The sequence below is a fragment of the Daucus carota genome, chromosome 2, assembly GCF_001625215.2.
Source record: "Daucus carota subsp. sativus chromosome 2, DH1 v3.0, whole genome shotgun sequence".
In the NCBI taxonomy this organism is placed as follows: domain Eukaryota; kingdom Viridiplantae; phylum Streptophyta; class Magnoliopsida; order Apiales; family Apiaceae; genus Daucus; species Daucus carota.
The window spans coordinates 35,518,319-35,536,814 of record NC_030382.2 but is presented as its reverse complement, the minus strand read 5'-3'; the positions used below and the strand labels follow the sequence as shown (position 1 = coordinate 35,536,814).

At 32.6% G+C, this 18,496-nt stretch overlaps 1 protein-coding gene across 6 annotated transcripts; it reads right to left on the bottom strand.

Moving 5' to 3' along the window:
* Window positions 1–1,425: 1,425 nt before the first annotated feature.
* On the bottom strand, window positions 1,426–17,533 carry LOC108209860 (uncharacterized). Of its 6 annotated transcripts, XM_017381030.2 has the most exons (9): window positions 17,326–17,533; window positions 16,979–17,217; window positions 15,754–15,862; window positions 9,775–9,968; window positions 9,654–9,686; window positions 7,989–8,367; window positions 5,204–6,226; window positions 3,508–3,698; window positions 1,426–2,729 (listed from the first exon to the last, which is right to left on the bottom strand). In XM_017381030.2, the coding sequence occupies exons 2-7, from the start codon at window positions 17,002–17,004 to the stop codon at window positions 5,774–5,776; spliced, it is 1,194 nt and encodes a 397-aa protein (XP_017236519.2). In that variant the 5' UTR covers window positions 17,005–17,217; window positions 17,326–17,533; the 3' UTR covers window positions 1,426–2,729; window positions 3,508–3,698; window positions 5,204–5,773. The 6 variants fall into 6 exon arrangements, 5 of the variants coding, with proteins under 5 accessions (XP_017236519.2, XP_063943336.1, XP_063943337.1 ...); XM_064087266.1 differs by lacking the exons at window positions 5,204–6,226; window positions 7,989–8,367; window positions 9,654–9,686; window positions 9,775–9,968 and adding exons at window positions 11,792–11,920; window positions 12,135–12,356 and having other exon boundaries at window positions 15,754–17,217; window positions 17,326–17,452; XM_064087267.1 differs by lacking the exons at window positions 5,204–6,226; window positions 7,989–8,367; window positions 9,654–9,686; window positions 9,775–9,968 and adding an exon at window positions 12,135–12,356 and having other exon boundaries at window positions 15,754–17,217; window positions 17,326–17,452.
* Window positions 17,534–18,496: the final 963 nt, after the last annotated feature.

Below are 18,496 nucleotides of genomic sequence, written 5' to 3'. Positions count from 1 at the left end.
TTTAGTTTGATAATTTTTATAAAATTCTTTTCTTTTGAATAAAATTTAACGAAATTTTAATACCGAACGAGAAGATTTTTTTAAAAAAATCAAACCTATATTTTATATGTACCTTAAAATGCTTATCAAATACTTAAAACAAATGTTGAGAAATCAGAGGGATAAAGGAAATAATTATCATCACTATCGTCAATCAATCGTCAATATACTTATATAATTAATCATCATCAACATACTCTTTTGTTTTTTTGAAATAGGAAAATAATTCAATAATAAAAAGACAAACGGCATCCATATATATAATCGAAATTGAACAAACGCAAAAATATATCATCAATGAATCCTTCTTTTAAAATATATAGTCCTTCCCAAAAATCTCTAAAAACCAAATGTTATAGTTTAAAACTTTTTTTCGATTATATAGATTTCAAAGATTTTAAAAAACTAGAAAAATAGAACTTACCAATTTTACAAATTGAAACTGCTTTTCAATAATATTAAAACCAAAAAAGATAGTTTTGACATTTTCTTCCAATACTGAAAAAGACAGTTTTTAACTTTCCTATCAATATATTCAAAATTTAAAAATCGGTAACTTATTTTTTTATATTTATAATTCAAAAATTCCAAAAATTATAAAAATAAAACGGAGCTGTTTGAGAGGCACCACCTATACGCCCCTCACTTCTCCCCGGTAAACATAACCTGTATAGAAAACAAAATATAGAAAATATTATAATATTTGTAAGTGTACACAAGGACAAAAAATAATAGATGTTTATACTATAATGTCAATTCTCTTAAGGGAAAATTAATTCTAAAGTCCTTGAACTATAGGCACTTTTTTTTCTGGGTCCCTGAACTATAAATGTCAATTCATAAGTAATTCAACTCTTTATTTTTTCCTACCTGGGTCCTTCCGTTAGATCTGGTTTGACGTCGTTAGTTCTTCTTAAGTTCATGAGAATCAAAGATAATTTTGAAGGTGATTCCGGTATCTAAATTTGAAGCTTGAGTAATCAAATTGCTCGTTTTTCAATCCTCTATCCATCTATACCATCAAAATTTAGTTTGGTAATTTCCGAATTTTGAGTTGAATATTAGTTTTCATTTTGATAGCTTTTATTCGAATTATAATGATGTGGATTGATAGATCGTGTGATTATGAGCATGTTCATATAATTTTTGTGATTTTTAATGTTCATATTAGCCTCGTCGGAAAATTCGAGCTCACCTGATTTGAGCTTTTCCGACCAATTTCGCCGGAAAAACTAACAACGTCAAACCAGATTAACAGAAGGACCCAGGCAAGAAAAAATCAAGAGTTGAATTACTTGTGAATTGACATTTATAATTCAGGGACCTAGAAAAAAAAGTACCTATAGTTCAGGGACTTTAAAATTAATTTTCCCTTCTCTTAAATAATAAGTTTAAAAGCTATGAAAGCTTTGCTTGCATAATATAAAATTCACATCATATCATAACTTTATAGTCTGAATGAAAGGATCCATGAAACTGAAAGAATACAAATATTCTGAATGTAATATGAAACTACAACCGAAGATTTGGCCGGGAAAACAGATTTCAGAAGTGGAAATGATCAAGTGCCAAATTCATCACCAACACAACTGATGTCCCAACTTTCACCAGGAAAAACCCAGAAATATAGTCTCACATTATAATCCCAAACAGCAGGAATCGTTTCTAGCCAGTGTCCACCCAAGTGAGAGAATGAACATTTTCCCATTGTATTTTGAAGAACACATACACAGTTGCCCGCTCCCCAACCAGTTGTGTCAACCAGGGCAGAATTATATGGACTCAGGAACAAAGATTTTGAACCCAAGTCATTAATCTGTTTTGCAGATTCCATACTGTAGTCAAGTTCGTACAAGGAAAGATATAGGACCAACATAGTTACACGTGGACAAGGATGATGAGATATAACCATGTAGATCTTGTTGTCTGAAGTCACTAACTGCAACATCGAACGTGATGAAAGCTGAATAGGGATGTTACGGTTGTAGAGCTTCAGAACAGGATCTGCCCTCGGATTAAATTCTCCAAAATGTGCATCACAGGTTAGAACAAAGATTTTGCCATTCCAAATCTTTACATCTGCAATTCCAGCACTGGTGTTTGGGAAAAGATATTCCTGCCAACTACTAGAGCCACTTTCAGACATCAGTAAAAAATTATGCTTCTCAGAGAAAATAATCATGAAAATTCTTGAAAGCCGAGTCAACCGCAAGAGGACAGCACGAGGAGTGAAGTCAAAGATGCTATAGCTGCTTTCTGACAGGACAGGATAGTGCATCTCATGTCTTGTCATTAAGTTCACAAGCCAAAACCCCATGTTCCTGTCATATGTGATCAAGTAACCACTTGCTAAACCCCATAAGCTTTTGCGAGGCATATTTGGAAGCATTGACTTGCAACTTTTCCTGTCAAAAATATTATATAGCACACAAGCTTTTTTTGAATATCTTGGTCTTGCTAGAACTAAGGGTTGCAGACGCTCCATAAAACTTTTGCGAATATCGGTAGACACTGACCTCCAGGATCTACACACACCACTGAAGGCAAGGTAGTCGATAATATTCAATTTCATTAGAACTGAAAGGAGCAGTTCATCAGGAAGACTATCCCATGCTCCGCAAACTCCGTCACTTGATCTGCTGCAGATCTCTTTTCGTTTTCTTTTTTGTTTTGTAGCTGGTGCAGGACTCCTTTACAGAAATAGGGAAATGCAGAACTCATTACAAAGCGAAATTGAACATGCCCATTCATATATTTTTTTTATCTTTGTAAAGTTCAGACTTTTTCTCTATAGAAAAACAGAGTACTTTGTCATTAATGGAATTCATTACTTTTAAAGATCTTCTTCAGGTTAGAGTCATCCATTACAAGATTTTTACGAATATAAGACAAAAATTAGAGGAGAACCAAAAGTAGGATTGTTTTGGTTTTACAAGTAGATGCAAAAGCCTAATCATAGTTAACTATAAAATAGATAACAGAATTAAGTAAAAAGACAGTATACAATGTCCCAAACTTATAACACACTATCTGCGCTTCAAAAGTTCTGCAGCTTATAATAAGGAGATAATAAAGTGTGCTGGAAGCTAATTCAAATGCATAGACTTGTTGTTCATAAGATTTGAATAGGCAACTATTCAAAACAGAAAGTAAAAGGTAAAGAACATTAAATCTATGTGAGTTTTGACTTGGAGGAAAATCCATGTTTAGTATAATATATTTTTAACTTGGAATTAAACCTTTTATTTTCCAAAGGAATGCTTATGCTTTGCTTTGCTGCATACATGGACTTCTTGGGACATTTAGCCTTGGTATAATAACAATTAACACAGGTTCAATGACTTCAGTCTCCCAAACTTGCGATTGCTACTAATGATAAGTAAAGATTTGATGCCTCATATCAAGGACTTAAAAACTTAAAGATACAGATCACAAGACTAATATAGAGCAGATTTAAAGAAAAGTTACCAGTGTGTTATCGAGAATCCCGCAAAATATTTAACAATCAGCATCATCACATTCATGCTAAATGCCTTTTCCATCCCACCAAGGTTAGGTCTCCAATCCACTTCCATCCCGCTGGGATACTTCCAAAGCTCTTAAGCCTGACTGGAAATAACTTGAGGCTCCCTAGTGCTGCTTTTAGACAAGTACTGTTCCTGTTAACAGTTTGTAGAAATATTTCAAGTAAAATTAAAGGATAGTTTTGAGGAAACGAAGTCTAGAACATCTGTTAAAAGATTTAAAATAAATCGCAACTGCTATAATTTTTTTTGATCTTCCAGATAAATCAACTAATCCCATATTTTGACAGCATGGAAACAATTTTTTTGCCTACCCTACTTACTTTCACTAGCATCACAAACATAAAATTAACATAAATTTTTTAACTCACGACAGCAAAGAATATTGACACAAATACATAGAAAATGCAATATAAGCCAGAAAACCACAATATATCACACATGAAAACTGGGTCTGCGGACAGTAAGATGTTCACATTACGTATCTCCCTTATTCTCAACTGTAAGGACGCGCTTCCTTAAGGTTTAACACGAGACGACATGAAAGGCATAATAGGGGCCCCTCATCCTTTGGTTGAAATGTAATGTTTAAAATCCAGAAAAATTTCTGTTTGAAAACCCAAAAGAGCATACGAGATAGACGGAGAAATGAAATGATCTAAAACCAAAAAGCTGATAACCCTTTCAATCATGCGGAGCTAGCTACAAGTATGTTTCCTTTTTTGCGGGTAAAAAAGAATAATCTATATACATATATACAACAAAAATAATACATGTTTGTACAAAAAAAATACAAAGTTATGTTACTTCCCGAAATATCTCTACAACTGTAATAGATGCATTAGTAGATTTATATACTTATGGTTTATAGATTCTATAGACTAGGACTTGTACATCAGAATATCAAAGTTATGTTACTTCCCGAAATATCTCTACAACTGGTGTTCAATTGCTTATAAAATACAAATATATTTTCACAATAGAAAAGCACTGCGTTATATTTAACAATCAGCAGTAAACACTGTGAAGTTTTTGGGTAAAGAAAACCATAGAGACTTGACAATTGTAGAATAACACAAACAGAAAATATAAAATCAATAATATAGAAGTACCAAATTAACTAGCAGGCTTGCAAACGTAATTATTAATCTTACGAGTTAAGACAATACACAAACTGTTACTAAATATTACTCCCTCTGTCCTCCTCATTTCTTTACAGTTTTTTTACACTGATCGACACGCATTTTAAGGCGCATATAAAACATAATTTTATTAAAAAAAAATTAAAAATTTCTTTTTTGTATAAAAGTTTAAACATCAAATTTTATTCAGAAAAGATAAAAGTTCGAAATAATTTACCAACTACATTTTACGATAGCATTAGAATGCGTGCCAAGCCCCCGTCCCCCAATGTAAACAAATGAGGGGGACGGAGGGAGTAATTGTTAAATCAAGATGATGACCATATGATTTTCGATTATGAATTCCTTCCTGCGGTTTTCCGAATAAACAAATTAAATTGACATCTTGTTGTCATATCTAGCGAAATAAGTAATATATAACTCAATTATAAAAAAAAAGCTACATTCCATATAGAGAAAAAAATTACTTGTTGGAGATCTGAGAGTGACGGAACTCACCGAAACAACTAGTAGGGTCGATCTTGTTCGCCACAAATGACCCACCGGAGGCGCCCTTTAAAATTTTATGTAAAGAGAATGGACCGTAGCCCGTAGGAAAGCAATAGGTAAAATATATAGAGGGGTGGAGGTGACGGGTTGGGATCGTATCATATGATGACACATGTCCATCCAACTTTGCCCCGATATTAATCTTTCAATGTGGGCTGGATTGGCATCACAATGTTTGAGGCCTTTGGATAATGCTTATGGACTCATGGATCTTTTATGAAGCCTATGATCCATAAATTAACATAATTACAGATCAACTTTTGGAAATTCATTTAGGGGCCGTTTGGATTCATATATTTCATTTCAAATAATGAATTTTAATTCCTAGATTTCAAATCCAGAATTTCAAATTCAAATATCCTGTTTGGTAAGTACAAGAATTTCAAATCCTGAATTTCAAATTCCAATGGTGTTTGGGAATTACTAGAATTTCATTTGAAAATTCAAATTAAAAATACATCAAATTAGTACTATTCAATGAAATAGTCTTTTACACAATTTTAAAAATACGCCTAAATACTATGAGTCACTAATAAGCAACATGATCCAGCTTCTCTTTTTCTCATTATCCGGCAAATTTTTAAGCATTTCAAACTCATCAACTTTGCCATTCACGAATCTCTTGACAGCCCTCATAGCTTGATCATCCGTAATACCAATAACTTCAGATACGACCTCATATATTTCTTTGCACGTGGGTCTTGGAGGCTCTTTTGCTTTGCTCACATATTCTTTAAATGACTCTGCGAAACTGGTAACAGCATCAGCTAAACGATCTCTTTTCTGTCTCTTGTTTGATTCTCCCGAACCCGTCTCAGCAGTGCTAATGTCATTTTCTAGCTCCATGGCAGTAGCTGACTCCTCAAACTGCTCTGCACCATCACCAGTGGCTCTATCGGAGGCAAATAAAGTACATATGTCATCCCAATTCTGAATGCACTTGTTCTGGTATGCAGAAGCATCTGGACATCCCTGTCCAAGTTCAGAGTTGATCTATATTAGATTTTTAACACTGATATACACCAAAAGAAAGACAAGTTCTGGGAAACAATACTACACTAGCATACTGCTTGGAGTGCAAGTTTATGTTCAGAACACTCTGTTTTATGATCCAGGGATTATCAGTCTTGTTTTGAAAACAGTTGTTTCTGGTCCACTGTTGGGACTGATTTTACTAGCTTGTATGTTTGGAAAAAGCTAAGTATCTGTTCTCTCTGCAGGGTAAATTATGCAGCAGCTTCTGGTTCATGTACTAAGAATGCAGCCAGAGTATGCACAGCCGCTTGAATTTGGGAGCACTTCTATTAACTGCAACTTGTGTCGTAGATTCAATTCACGACAAGCTTTTAAGTAAGATCACATAATTCTATTGGATGCAACATACTGAATGACATGCAAGTATGCGGATATCATGTCACAGCTTGCATAAAAACTCAAACAAAGAGGAATAGTGAATGCTCAGTTGTACTATTGTGCTTAGTTCATGCTAAATTTAAGCTAATGCTCCATGAAATCATTGTAAACACATAGTATGCCTCTCCTAAAATTATGTAAGAAGTTGCATTTGGCGATATCTGTTTCATTTCTGCGCGTTACACGGAACATGTACAAGTAATACTTCTACTGCATATGGGTAGCAAGTGTATGGTTTGCTAGCAGTCACAATCAAGGAGTTCACTCAAGTTCTATCATATAAAAAGCAAATTGCATCAATATAAGAAGGAAATTGGTTTATTCTTGTTCTGTAAAATTTGAATTCAATCAATCAACTTACAAACGAGTCGATCAGAACAAGACCAGATTATGTTATAACAGTCCTGATCAATTTGAAAAGTCAAGCAAATCATTTCTTTAAAATCTTGAGACACCTAGCAAGTAAAAAAATTTGGAGTCATGACCTTGAGCAGTACTGCAGGAGATAAGAGCTTTTCTTAAAAAGTCAAAATTAGTTGATCCTGATCATTCACTTTTATACCAGGAAAGCACGATCAACGTCTTCTTATCAAAATCCTAGTTCAGATTGTAGATTTGTAACATATCGACCAATATGCTCGAGTATGCAAGCAGCATCATGCTACAGCTTGCACAAGAACTTGTATAAAGATAAAGTGTACACTACGATCTACGATTGAGCTTTAGTTTATGTCAAACACAAGCTAATGATCCATGAATTTTTCGTAAACACATGATTCCAATCAAAGTGCCTCTCCTAAAATGACAAAATTTATCATAAGAACACATACTCCACTATCATAAGCTCCTGAGTTCTCTCTGCAGGGTAAACTAGGTTCTAGGGCCTTGAGAACACATACTCCACTATCATAAGCTCCTGAGTTCTCTGAAAATAAAATCAAACAACCTATGCCGGACACTTATTTATCATCTTCACATATGAGACTGATAAACATGTAATCAACACAGAAATCTATCCGCAAATTTATTCACAATAGTTGTATACTCCTACAGAGTTGAACTATAATGCAAAAACAAACCAAAGCTTTACCTTCATATCTATTACCCTTGTACAAGGACTCCAGTGGTGTGAAAATTTGCATAATAAAAACAACCAAGTACTGTAATAGTCGATACTATCTCTTCTCTATCTGTCTTGCATTAGCATTGTAATAGCAAACACTTGAATTAAAAAAACCCTCTTTTATATCTACAATATAAAATCAGTATTACTAGCATAAAATCAGATGTAAAAATATTTAATAGGGAAAAATTAATTTACCTCACAATAAGCTTTCCATTCTACAAGATCTTCTATCGGTATTACTAGCATCTTCTTTTCTTCGTCCCAATTGAATTTGGTATAATTTCGAATATCAGAAATCACACCATAATGTTTCTTCCAAATCTTAATCCGGTGCTTCACATGTTCCACAGTAACTAACATACTCTTTTCAATCCGCAGCTTATCAACCACAGCCTGGTAAGCTTGACTTTTAAAATTTCCGTCACCCTTATTTCCTTCATTAATTTGATCATACAGTGTTGATGTTAATATGCTGTCCATCTCAGGGGTCCATGCTAAATATCCCCTTTTCTGAGCAGGTACGGTTGGCTGATCAGCTGGTGGAGCCATAGGCTGTTTTCCTTGTCTTCGGGACCTGGAAAAGAAAAGCAGAGACATCTCAGGGATCCAAGAATTAACAAAAATTGCAAAGCATAAACATACAGTATCATCACATTTATTTCAGAAAGATACAAAAAGAAATTTCTTCACAAAGTAGTCTAGTACTTGTTAACATTCATGGCCTCTGATTTTCACAAATTAAATAGCAAAGCATAACTATCTGGACAGACATAAATAAGATTCGTGAGATATCTCTGCAGTGCAAACTCTTGATATATGTAACAAGAGTTCATTTATCATCAATTGTATACCTGCAAGAGCAAATCCATTAAAGCCGAATATACCTTAAAACAAGAGTTCACGATGCGACTGACTATGAAACCAGTGCAGACTGCAGAGATATATAATTAAACAAAAAGATACAATACAGTCAGCTTATTGGTGTTAAGCTTCTCAAAATGCTCAGACTATGTCGTGAGCAACATTAAATAGGCCTTGTATCAGGTATCCAATTCATAAAAAAGCAGTAAGCAATCCAAGTAGGTTCACTAGTGAAATGCTGAGACACTATCAACCTTATCAGGCTTACAGGTGAAATAATTACATACATAATATATTTCTTATGATTTTAACTACATAATTAGCAATTGAATTTGAATTTGCTTTTATATTACCTCAAACCACTTCCATTGGTTATCATGGACATAACTAGTGGCATGGTCTACTTTTCTTATGTAATCCTTCCCCAACTTGAGTACTGATCCAAGTACTATATGAAATTGTCGACTCACTGTCTCTCCAGAACGTGCAAACACAGCTTGTATAGTTCTATTTTTCAAATCATGTGCTAGAGTGTGAAGAAACAATGCGACAACTTCTTTCACAGTGACATGTTTCGTAGTTACTAATCCGCCTTTAGTTTCCAAAAGATGACATAACTTCTCGAACCGTCGTATATCAAGACGCAATTGTTCACGACAAATTCTATCAATCTTTAATGTATTCATCCAAGTAGCTCTAATTTGAGAGCGATCATAATTATTCCAAGTCAACCCCTTCGACCTATGATTCTTACCGTAACAAGCTGCCACTACTACGTGAATGAAACCTATAACTAACATTACAAACTCCATTTCCTCATCCTCCCTTGAACGCTTTTGTGAAACATTCGAGACATTTAAATTTCTGTGATTCAGTTGGGGGAAAAATATACAATTATCAACATAATCACTATTAAGTTACGAATTTCTAATATATACAAAAACAAGAGCAGAATTAAACATCTGTAAATTAATAAACAGTAGTGTTCGGAATTCTTACCCATGAGATGAATGAGCTGAATTACCCCTTGAACTGCAACATAAAACCAACGAAAATGAGAAACTTGCTGATAGGATCTCATCTGTGTGAAAGTTTTGAATCAATTGAGTGTTAAACATACCTCATTAGAGTAATCAGAGCGAGAATGGACGAGGAGAGCGATGGGGGATCGAGAGGGAGGAGGAGAGCGAGAGCACGCGAGAGAGATGCGAGAGTCCCAGCAGAGAGACGCGAGAGTCCCAGCAGCGAGAGTCCAGCAGCGAGAGCAGAGAGACTCGCGAGAGAGAGAGATTTCGAGAGGTTTCTATGGGCTTTCTGTTATTTCAAATGACACCAGATAAAAAGTTATTTCCAAATGCTATACTGGGCTTGTATTTTAATTAGCTGAGATTTGGGCCAAATCCAAATTCAAATATTTTATTTATCCAAACAAGGTATTTGGTTCAAATTCAGCATTTCAAATGAAATGCTCCTATCCAAACAGGCCATTAGGGAGCTTATTTCTGAGTGTAATTGACTTGTGTCGTCACCCGGACTAACTATATTGAGGAAATAGTCAAATATCGAGGTAATGGACAAAAAATATTCGATTGAAACATCAAATTCGATGAAGAATCATTTTGTGTGAATATACTCCACAAAAACTAAGGTGTATTTTTTCTAATTCATAATCCTACTTGTTTATATATGTGATCCGTTGTAATTTAGATATATACAGCGGAATTTTAATATCACTATTTTCTTTAATAAACTCATTGCATTTTGTTATTTGTTGGCGTAACAATGATCTTTTAATATATGACCGTGCCTAGAGCTAGGTTTTTGTTTTAGACGTTAATATGTTGTATACTACGAGATATGTGATAACGGTAAGTGGTGTGGTTCCCTGGCGGTATGCGGTGGTGATATTATTGACTAAAATTTAGACATGATTTATGTTTTCAATTTTATAGAATTGTATTTAATATTTCGTTTCTTTTAATTGTCTACATTTAAATTGATAAATTAGTTTAATTGCAGTAAAGGTAAATTGTATAATGTGATATGTTCTTAGATAGTGATTGACTCATTAATTATTAATATTTTGAATTTTGAAATTTTCCTTCTTTTTTAGTAATTGTTATATTATATATTAATATATTAATATATTAATAAATGTCTTGTTTAGATTTTTAAGGATTTGGTATAAATTCTTTAGTTTTTTTTTAATTAGAATCTCTTCTTTATTACATTGATGTTATCACTTTTTGTATAAGTGGAAATAATTTGAAATTATTTAAAAATGTCATAAATCTCTTTTAATCAGTTTGAATGTTAATTGTGGCTTTGATTGATGCCTATTTTAGTACCATTTATGGGTGGCTATGATTGATGGCGTATGTTTTCACTTTGCTTATTCGAGGTTTTTTAAATTAAATTTTCTATATATTATCTTATTTCCTTTACTGTCTAACCAAAGATCTTGCTTTGGTTAGACTTTATTTTATTTTCTTTCTCTTCATAAATGATATACACACACGCTTTTAATATTTAATATTTATTTATTATTGAATATGATATCCTTAATTATTTTATAATGTGTGTGTGTGTATATATATATATAATTTGTTATATATCGACTTCTATTTTACTTCTTTCGTTCATTCATTCTTTTAGGATGCTTGGAAGAAGATGGGCCTTTTCTTTTCGGACATAAAAGCTTTATTGTCTAAATGTCTCCGGTCATCTTGCATCTCCGATGGTTAGATGATAACTTTCTTGAATGAACGGTCAAGATGTTGCTCAATCATTTCCCTTAAAATTTATTCTCACTCTAAAAAATAGTAGGGACTTACATACCACATGTTGATTGTCACTATTTATCATACATATAAGCTGTCACACTGGATTTTCATCTTTACAACTACAACGATTTCCCTCATCTTGCATTATTTTTGCAAAGGCACATGCTAGTAAAGGGTGGTGACAAGAAGAAAATCGAAATATAAGAGAGAAGGCACTAAGTTTATGTCGATATGCAACAAAGTATGAACTATTCTCCTTCTGCAATAAAGCAAAAAATAAAGTATTGATTATTTGAAAAATCATACCCTCTAAATAGTTAAAAAGAAATATAGAATATTAAGAAGCTTTCATACCTCTCTCTGTACATTGACCGCCCTTAAATTGTCATCTACCACTATACTAATTTTCGCAATGGTAAGATTTCATGGAGAAATTCAAGGGGATCGCCAAATAGCCCTAGAACACGCAACTCATCCGTAACCCTATTATTGAGCATAAAATTTACATAAAAAACTCATAAAATTGAATTAGCAGTGATAGATTTGTAGTCGTTGGGAGTTACTAGTGCTTTGTTGAGGATTTGTAGAGGTTGATTGAGGCGACTAGGTGTTTCAGAGTTTGTTTTTGACTAAAAGTCTAGAATGTATAATGTGCTTGGCTTTAAAATTAGCCATAAAAAATAAAACATTGACTGACCTTTTCAATTATGTCCAGATCTAGAAAAACACCCATTTACGCAAAGCGCCTTTTTATCGCTTTTTTGTGCTTCAACATTAAGCACACAAAAAGGAGGGCTTTTGTATATGCTCTGCTCTTCAGAAAAGCAAAGCCCAATAGGCGCACTTCGCTTCATGCTGAAGCGGCACTTAAAGCACTCTTTCGATAACCATCACAGTTTCCACTCCAAGCATTAGATTACTGTAAGATTGTAGAAGAATATATATGTTTGAGAGGCACACTCAATGCTTGCATATTAAGACTGTAATTTCAACAAGAGATCACTACTTTTACATCATGCATAAACTATGGCCCAATCCCAATAACACATTTACTTTTGGTTCAATTAAATATCTTAAAAATTAGATGATTCAAATTTTTTGTAATACTTATTACTCCTTCCGTCCCACCCATTTGTTTATATTTGGGTTTGGGTTTGGCATACCGTTAAGAAAAGTGTATAAAATAATGGGAAAAGGCAAGGAAAGTGGAAAAGTGGTAATATAAATCAACATGTATTTAATTAATAGATTCAAAAAAGGGGGTGAAAGTAGGGTGATATTAACGTTTACATATAAAAATTTATTATTTTTAGAAATTTTCATATGTAAAGAATTGAGAGGGACAGTGTAGGAAAGGAAAGTGTCAAGAATTAGTTAAGACGGAGTGAGTAATTTATAGTAGTTGTATATATAATAAGAGTGAACTGCAAGTATATAACATATATATATATATATATATGCACGCAAATATATACATACATCCATACATACATACATACATACATACATACACACACACACACACACACATATATATATATATATATTTATTTATTTCAATACTCTATATAAAATTAACCATTGCAGTCCCACCTCCAGACCGGTTATAACGAGGAATAACCTCCACATTGTAATTTTCAATACTTTTTTTCAAAGTCTATCTTTTATATAATTCCCTCTGTATAAGAATAAATTCATTTTAATATTTGGATATATGTTCAAAATACACAAGATATTACATAAAAATTTAAGATGGCTAACTATATTTGTTTCTTCTTTTTAAAGTTTTATGTTACAATGACTTTATTGTTTCTGTTAAAACGGTTTTTCTTTAACTTGAACATCCATATTTACTAAAGCTTCTTGAGTCTTATAAATATATTTTACACTCAGGTATTTATTACAGATAAATAATTTTATATTGTTTTTTAAATTTTGTATATAAGATATATAGTAACTATTTTATTAACTAGTATTTAAAATTACAAATTTATATGTCAACCACCATTACGAAATAACCTCTTCGTAGTAATATTATTTCTCGGCCCTATGGAAGTTTTCTGAATCTATGATTGACATGTAAGGCATAAAAGTAGATCAATTTTAGTTAATTGAGTGTACATAAAAATTGACTTAAATGGCAGTATATTTCAGATCTATTTTAGATTTTGTTTTTTTTAATTTTATTAACTAATTATATGTTTTATTTTACTTTGTTGGAGAATAAATAATTAAAAGATTCTAGATGAAAATGGCAAGGAGGCTGAAAAATTGGAGGCAAAAAAAGGAGTTAATTTCGAACTACTTGTTGGTAAAGAAAATCAATGCAAGAAAAGATCTAGCATCAGGTTGTAGCTGAAAGCCCAAAACCGAACTTTGTTTCTCCTATAAATATAGGGTTCTTATACAATAATGCCAAGCTCAAGAATATAATTGTCATAGTTGATTAACTGCACAGATGGAGAGGACCTAATAGACACCAAGAAGATTATAAATCACAAGGTGGCAAAGATGTTGTTGAAGTTCTTAGAGTTCAGTGTATCAACATATAATAAGAGGCAGAGAAGGTGACCAAGAAAACCGATATGATCACACTGTAATATAGTGAGTTTTTAAAGATGCTGGGAACTGTAACCATATAAAAACATCTTGGTCTTTTCATGTTGCTTCCAAAGATAACATTCCTCATGGAATTCAATTTAGCATCTTCAAGTTTCGTGAGAAATCTTTATTTTAAAAGAGAGAATGATGCGAAACAAGGATTTCAATGGCTCATATTGTAATTTATTTTAACACGATAATAAAAGAAACACAGAGCTAACTGGCCAGCCTGTGAAGTTCATGCAAAAAGATCACCAAACTCATGACCAACTTGCAATTGGGTCACTAAACTCAAAAAGTTTGAAAACGGATCACAGAACAGGATTTAACTTGCAGTCAACTCACTGAACTAATAAAAATTTGCATTTGGGTCACTGCGCCGTTAAGTATCAGTTGACTTTAACGGAATCTGTTAAAAAAATTTGAAAAAATATAAAAATTCTATATTTTAAAATTTTAAAACTTTGAAAAAATCTAGAAATTTGGGAAAAAGGCTGAAATTTTTTTTAACTTCAAAATTTTAGGTATATTTTTTGAATTTCCAGTTTTTTTCGATTTTTTAATTTTTTTTTCGAAATTTTTAGATTTTTTTCGAAGTTTTTACATTTTTCATATTTTTTAAAAACATTCCATATTTTTTAAAGTTTTTTCAAAATTTTCAAATTCTTTTAAGTTTTCAGAATTTTTTGAGAAAATCGAATTTTTATATTTTTTTCAAATTTTTCATTATTTTTGAACGGATTCTGTTAAAGTCAACTCATACTTAACGGCACAGTGACCTAAATGCAAGTATTTATTAGTTCAGTGAGTTGACTGCAAGTTAAATTTAGTTCTGTGATCCGTTTGCAAATTTTTTGAGTTCAATGACCCAACTGCAACTTGGCCATGAGTTCAGTGATCTTTTTGCCTATTAACCCAATAATCCAATGTCATCTCATAAATAAATTTAAGGTACTGAAACGTTATAAAATTAACCTCACGACCTGGTTATCCCAATAACTATAATCGAGATTTAGTGGCATGTATTCAGGTCGTTGAACGAATAACTATTTCAATCAAATTATTGATAAAAACAAATCTTCAAGAATACTTTACAAATGGTAAACAATCAGACAACTAGAACAGGGATTAATTAGGCATGACACATGCTTTACACAAAACAGTATGCAATTGAAAATCAATACAGGCTATGTCTTTACCTCTGTCTCCATAGCTAAGGAAGTTTTTGGTTTTAAACATTCTTATTTGCTTGTAAAAGTGTTACCTTGTTGTACAGTTATAAAGAAACTATAAAACCCTACAAAAAAAATCTAATTAGCACTGGTGGTAGATATTTTCACTATCAGTTAAATTTACACAATATACATTAAAAATCCATAGACAACCACAGGCATGCTGTAACTTAGGTGAATAGATCATGGCCATAAACACAAAGAGTGAAAGATGTAAAGACCACGAAGAATAATAAGGACTAAACCATGAATCTGGTGATCACGATTTTGCTTTATCAAAATTTTCCTTTAGTTGTCTTAGGACAAGACCAAGTTAAACTAGAATATTGTTGTGATGTTCAGTGAAACAAGAAAATGATATATCAATTAAGTAGAGCAAACCTAAAACCTCACAGAAGGAAGAATTTGTTGTAGGTGTTAGCAAACAACTACAAATTCAACAAATATGACTGGAAACATATAAAATAAGTTTTCTGAAATCACCTTTTTTGCCGGAATGGCCCTCCCTGCTCCAAAGAAGTTCTCAATGAGAAAAAAGACTCGGGATGAAGTGATGGGTAGGCAGGATTGCACCAGATGATGACAAATGTCACTACAGTTGTACCCAACTAACAATCATTCAAAGTGGGTTGGATAGACATAACTAAACCCAATGCCTATTCCTACACCAACCACTGTATAAATCATGGGACTGATGTCCTAGGAAGCTTGTTGTGTGTAGATTTACGTAATAAAAGATTCACTTGTCCAAATCATCTAGTGAGTTAATGTGTATGCATGATTGTCGGTAGTGTCACAGTCTCGGAAACTAATTACATCGAGGCAACACTCAACCTTGTGGAAAAATAAGAATTGAAATACTAAATTGGATTACAGAAAGGTTAAAATAAAGGATTACAATATTTAGCATATCTGTTGGTGCCTTGTAAAGGAAAATGCCATGTTTTAGCCAAAAATTTTAAGTTTCTATTTATTTACAAGTTAACTTATATACAATATGTTACATTACCACCTACGGATCCTAAACTAACAGCCAAGTTCAAACACAATCCCTTTTCTCTCCACCAGAACATTCCTGTAAAGTTGAAACTTGAAACATTCGCGGTGTGCTTTAATGTGAAATAATAGAGCTAGCCAAAGATTCAAAATTTGGTCAGCTAAGTGTCCCTACTCCCTCCAACTCCAAGTATGCAACCATTGTTTTTCAACTTAAAGTCAACTTTTGCACAGTTGTTCTTTTAAGCTTAATCTGCAATTATTGATGTCCATTGTTAATAAGTTCTATTAAGCTTAATCTTCCTATGTCAATGTTCCTAATTTATGGACACGTAATAGTGATCACTATATATCACAGCCTTCTAAAATGCTAAATAAGTGTGGAGATGTACTCTCGTGTCAACATGTACTAGCATTCACCAAATATATTACAATAAACTATTAAAATGCCACTGGAAACTAATCTAACTTTAGGTTTGAAGGAGAGGCAATTTTGTAGTTCTCATTTTTCAAACTTCCCATCCCACAAAAACTAAACCTGTAACCTAAAATGATCACCACAACCTTCTATAGAAATGCATCTTATAATGATCAGTGATGCACCCACCTAAATCTAGATGACAAAGACCTCCAGCAATAATCGATACTAGGATGCATCTTATAATAATGATTAGTGATGCACCAACCTCAATCTAGATGACAAAGAATTTACCTTAGCCCGAGCTCGGGCCAACCCATCAATAATCATTAAAAGGGTACTGTCATACAGACACTTGTCATAACATGGTACAATCCTGCTGACCCGTCCCCTTATCCAGAGTCCACCTCTCACATCAAATCTCACCATACTTCCAGTAGCCCATGAAGCGCAATTAAATGGTTGGTTTTTGGCATGGTTGAGATGGTCGGATTTCGTTGGCCGATTCACTGGCTTGCGCGTTCAAAGAACACCTGATGGACCACTCTTAATCAAACAAACATCGATATTTATACATATATTTGCATAGAAAAGGGAAACAAAATTAAACAACTTATATATGAAACGGAGAAAGAAGTTACCGATTAAAAAACGACGCCATGGCAAGGACCCAAACTTTCATCTTCTCCTCCTGCGATTTGAGAACCCCAAACACACACTAGTGTATATGGGAACCGAGACGTTTTTTTCCGTCTTTTATTAGGGGAGGTAGCCCTCGATTTTTAATATGTAAAATTATTATCGAACTAAACTACTTTTGAGCTATAAGGCATGTCAATGAAAAGATAAATAAATTGTAAAATCGATTTGAAATTCTTCAAGCAATTTTGGTGATAAATTATCAACTATTCCCATCTTTGTCCGCCTCAATTTTCTGCTGAGGTCTGTCATGCAGAGGTCAATTTTTAAGTTTCTAATAATGGAGTTTGACACACATTTTAAGATTCTCATAAAAATATTTAGTTTGATATTTATTTTAAAATTCTTTTCTTTTGAATAAAAATTTAACGTTGAAATTTTAATACCGAATGAGAAGATTTAAAAAAAAAAATTAAACCTATATTTTATATGAACCTTAAAATGCTTATCAAATACTTTAAAAAAATGTTGAGAAATCAGAGGGACAAAGAAAATAATTATCATCAATATACTTTTTTTTTTGAATAGGAAAATAATTCAATAATGAAAAGACAATCGGCATCCACATGTATAATCGAAATTGAACAAACGCATAAATATATCTTCAATGAATCCTTCCTTCAAAATATACGGTCCTTCCCAAAGTCTCTAAAAACCAAATGTTAGAGCAACCCCAATGGTGCTACCTATTTTGAACCCCTAAAATATAATATATTAAAGGTTATTTAAAATATAGGTAAGCAAAAAATTATTTTACTCCAATGGTATTCCCTATAACCATCCTATATTTGAAAAAAATAATATTTTATTAGAACTTCTACTATGATGGGAGAGATAAAAAAGGGAGGGAAAATTAAAAATGAAAGAAAATGAAAATGGGAGATGAGATGGAAGAGATAAGGGCAATAATTTTTACTTAAACCCCTATTCTTGTCCACATAAGCTCATTATAGGTAATGAAGATGATGCCTTAGGAGTTGCTCTTATAGTTTAAAACTTTTTTTCAATTATATAGATTTCAAAGATTTTAAAAAACTTCTGTAAAAAAAAAGATTTTAAGAAACTAGAAAAATAGAACTTATCAATTTTTCAAATTGAAACTACCTTTCAATA